Source organism: Elephantulus edwardii, unplaced genomic scaffold (genome assembly GCF_000299155.1).
Source record: "Elephantulus edwardii isolate Elephantulus edwardi_28Jun2011 unplaced genomic scaffold, EleEdw1.0 scaffold00011, whole genome shotgun sequence".
NCBI classification, from domain to species: domain Eukaryota; kingdom Metazoa; phylum Chordata; class Mammalia; order Macroscelidea; family Macroscelididae; genus Elephantulus; species Elephantulus edwardii.
Genome location: NW_006399761.1, coordinates 14,021,597 through 14,025,791, shown reverse-complemented (window position 1 = coordinate 14,025,791; position 4,195 = coordinate 14,021,597). Strand labels below are relative to the sequence as shown.

The following is a 4,195-nucleotide window of genomic DNA, read 5'->3' as shown; positions in this document are numbered from 1 at the left end:
GGGCTCCAGAGCCGGCAGGCGGGGCCGTGACCAGCGGAAGTACCTCTTAGGCCCGCCCACCTCAGTTCCGGAAACCCTCTCGCGAGAACTGCGAACACCACCGGTCAGGAAAGCCCGTGCAGAAGCGCATTCGCCGGGCGTTGGACGCGTCGGCCGCCGTAGCCCCTGCTAGGACAGCCCGTACGAGGCGGCTGGAGGAGGAAGAGAAAGGCAGAGAGAATCGGGTTACAAGATGGCGGATCTGTAGTGGTTCCCTCGGCGGCTGCGGCGGCGGCGGCGGCGGGAGAGCTACTGAGCTCTGGGGGGGACAAGGGAGGGGAGGGGAGGTGTGTGCGGGGGCGAAGTCAGAGGTAGCGGGGACTCCAGGCGACGAGGTCTCGGTGGGTCTGGTCTTCTGCGGCTTGAAGCCCTTTGGAACCATGGTGATCTCAGGCCTCTCCGGAGCCGCCGCCGCCGCTGCCTCCACCGCCGCTACCATCTTTCAAGAGTGAGGGGCGCAGACGAGGCGAGTGTGGAGGCGGCGGCCGGGACGGTGGGGGGGACCGCAGCCACCATGTCGGATACGCGGCGGCGAGTCAAAGTGTATACGCTGAACGAGGACCGGCAATGGGACGACCGAGGCACCGGGCACGTCTCGTCCACGTACGTGGAGGAGCTCAAGGGGATGTCGCTGCTGGTCCGGGCGGAGTCCGACGGTAAGGTCGGGGGGACGGCGGAGTCGGAGGGAGCGGCGGGAGTCGGGGGGACCTCGGGGTCCGGGGTAACGGGGGAATCAGGGGGGGACCACGGAGTCAGGGGTAACGGGGAGTCGGGGGAATCGGGGGGCCGACCGTGGAGTCGGGGGAACCTCGGAGTCGGAGGACCACGGAGTTGGGGGACCTCAGGGTCCGGGGTAACGGGAGTCGGGGGACCTCGGAGTCAGGGGTAACAGGGGAGTCGGGGGGACCGTGGAATCAGAGGGAACCTCGGAGTCAGGGGGAACGGGGGAATCGGGGGGACCGTGGAGTCGGGGGACCCCGGAGTCAAGGGTAACCGGGGAGTCGGGGGAACTGGAACTTCGGAGTCGGGAGAACGGTGGAGTCGGGGTCACTGCGCCCCGAGGATGGGCACGGCCGTGGGCTTTAGGCCCCTGGCCCGGTCACTGTGGCTCCCACCTCCCGGGACAGGCGGTGGGTTGGGGTCTGCGCTCGCGGTCAAAACAAAGTCCTCCGTCCGGGTTCCGCCGGCCGCTCTGCGCTCCTTCTGGCTCTCCCCCTCCCCCACTTTCCTGCGCGGGGGTTTGACCCCTTCCCCTCCAGCTTTCCAGCCTTCCCTTTTTAAAAGGACCAAGTTGAGAGAGAAGAATCTCCCGGAGTGGTCAATCGCCTTGATTCAGGAAGCTGCTGAGACGTCCCCCATCCCTTTATTTTCTTTTGGTCATATATCAGGTGTAGAAGATTGGGTGAAACTTTATCCTTTTAGAGAAACGTCATCACACACACACACACTCACTCACTCACTCACTCACTCACTCACTCCTAAACAAATCTGTTTTACCAGCCGATCTCAGTTGCTCGACAGGTGCTGGGGGGAACCAGGTGCTTTCTTCTGGGATCCCACGATACTTGCACCCACAAACACATCTACGTTTTTATAGTCCAGGATCCCTCCAGTCGGTCTTTGTAGAAAGTGCTTGAAAAGGTGGATCCTTTTGGGCCTTCAGGAAGTTAGGATACAGACTTGCATTGTCGTTGCCCACATTCTTTTGCGTTCATTGTCTTAAGTCATTTTTGCAATGTTTTAAATTGCACTGCATTGAAAGCACCTTTTATCGGGTAATCTGGACTATATTTGTGCCCCTCATACACTATGATAATAGAAAAAGAGCATTCTTACTTTTATTCTTGACATGTCGTAATCTCTCCATTTCCCTCTCTATTTTAAATAATTGTGGACTTTTACTCCTAAAGGTGTCCTGTGTTGTTTTGTTCTTCGTTGTGTTGTTTTTTTTTCCTCTTAAGAGAAAAGGATACATGGTTTACTGTAATTTGTGAATCAAATACTAAGATCCTTGTCCTGGTGCTTTGTAATGTATTTGTTAAACTGCAAAAGCAATAAAATAAGTGGTGTATCAAAGAGTTTGGTTTCAGGTGGTCTTTTCACTCTTAACATTTTTATGCCAATAATAATAGACATCTAGTTTTCTCAGCTTCTCTCCTTAGGTGGATATTTTTTTTTAAGTCTGAAAGATTAGATACATTCTTAATTTAAAAATGAACCTTTACCTGAGGTGAAACATGAAGTCTATTTTATGTATTCCATAAACTACTTCAAAATATGTCTTAACTAGATGAAGATTGTGCGTAACCTTAGTGTTTTATTTACTGAAATTTATGATAATTTTTATCTTTCAGGATCACTACTCTTGGAATCAAAGATAAATCCAAACACTGCATATCAGAAACAACAGGCAAGTAGTTGTTTATCTTTCATTAGAAAGACTTCCTCTGTAATAAAGGAAGTGTTAATCTGACAGAAATGAGACCGCTTTCCTGACAAGGCAGAAACATGCTTGGTAAACAAAAGTTACACACCTTAAGTGCTTCCCTTGCAGGTTAAAAGTTTCTGATTGAAAAGTGAAAGGTTTTTGTACTGGCTAAAATCCCTTCACCATGTTTGACTCAAACCACTCTTCCTTGATGATAATATAATACAGTGTATTTTCTTTCACTGCAGTTAAATTTCCTCTATGCCCTTGTAACACTTTTATTTGTAACTGACAGATAAATTGAAATTAAAGGAATTGACAAAAGGGAATTTAAAGAGGTACTCTTTATAACAAAGGAAAGCCTATTTGTGGTATAAAATTAGATCCTGTGATTTGAGTATTGTTTATGGAGCAGAAACATTTGAATTGTGTTCTTTTCAGTGTTAACATATTTTTCATCAGTAGATACTTTTAAAAAATGTAAATTGCAGATTATGTAACATTTTGTGTTGGTGTCTTTTTTGAGAAAAGTTTTATTTAGTATGCCTACTTTGAAAATTAGTGCAATGATGAGTTTTAATTGATGAAGTGTTTTTTTTTCTTATGAAGTATTTTAAAAATGAGAAGTAACCTGCTAGATTTGACAATTGTTAGCATTATATGTCATTTGTTCCAAATTTTTTGTAATTTTGAACGTTATGGGCAGAGTTGAATCCCTATTTGTACCTTACACATACTCTCTTCAGAACATTCTCCACCCTTACCAATGGTATCCACAATTCCAAAATTGATGTGTATTTCTGTGCATACTTATACTTTTCTCCATATGTATGTATCCATAACCAATATGTAGTGCTCTGTGTGGTTTTTTAAAATTTTACACAATTGACATTTATTATCATACGCTTGCTTGTACTCTGAAACTAGGAGTTTGCTTTCAACCTTATCTTGGAGACTGACTCATGTTAATATTGTGGATCTAGTTTTTTGTTGTTTTTCTTTAAACATTGTATAGTTTTCTGATGTATGTATACCTATTGCTAGACACTTAGATTATTTCTAGAACTTTTTCTGTGTGTCGTGTATATAAAATGAATATGGCAGAGCTTTCTGATAGAGACTTTATCTGCAGCATAAATGCTTGGCATTTTCTGGGCTCGTTCATGAAGATATGAATGCCCAAAAACAAATACTTCTCTGTACAATTCATGAATAAAAATATGATTACTGTTACACAGGGTTTTTTTAAAAAAATGTGTGCAGCATATGCTCAATCAGTACTTGCAAATATTTTCATTACTTTTTTTCGTATATTCTTAATGGTTTTTGGTTTGGGGTTTGGGTTTTGTGTGTTTTTTTTAAATACAGAAGATCATATTAAAAATTTGTCCTGAATTAAACCCTTGAATATAGTTCAGTTTCTACTTAAATGTAATTTCTAAACCAATCAGACAAAAATCATTACTCTTGTCTTTGTACTGCCGCACATTAAGTTTTTGTTTATTGAAGTAGTTCATGAATGTTCAGATTTCCCCTCATTTGTGTGAATATAAAATAACCAAAAATTCTACTCTTAAGTACTCTTAAGGTAGCTATACAAATTAGATAGAAATCAATCGTTTAAGGATTATGTTGATCAGTGCTTCTTTGTAATAAACCCAGTTTTTAATATTTTTGCCATAATAATCTCATTGAGCTTGTACTTTTTATCAAGCTCCACAAATTGGA

At 44.2% G+C, this 4,195-nt stretch overlaps 1 protein-coding gene across 2 annotated transcripts in view; it reads left to right on the top strand.

The window, feature by feature from the left end:
- Positions 1 to 214: 214 nt before the first annotated feature.
- Positions 215 to 4,195, top strand: part of SMEK2 (SMEK homolog 2, suppressor of mek1 (Dictyostelium)) — a 68,344-nt gene continuing 64,363 nt past the window's right edge. The window contains exons 1-2 of one of the 2 annotated variants that reach the window (XM_006880934.1): positions 215 to 695; positions 2,394 to 2,449. In XM_006880934.1, the coding sequence (XP_006880996.1) occupies positions 554 to 695; positions 2,394 to 2,449 (198 nt within the window). In that variant the 5' untranslated portion in view covers positions 215 to 553. The remainder of the gene's footprint in view (positions 696 to 2,393; positions 2,450 to 4,195) is intronic. The other variant, XM_006880935.1, reaches the window with a different exon arrangement.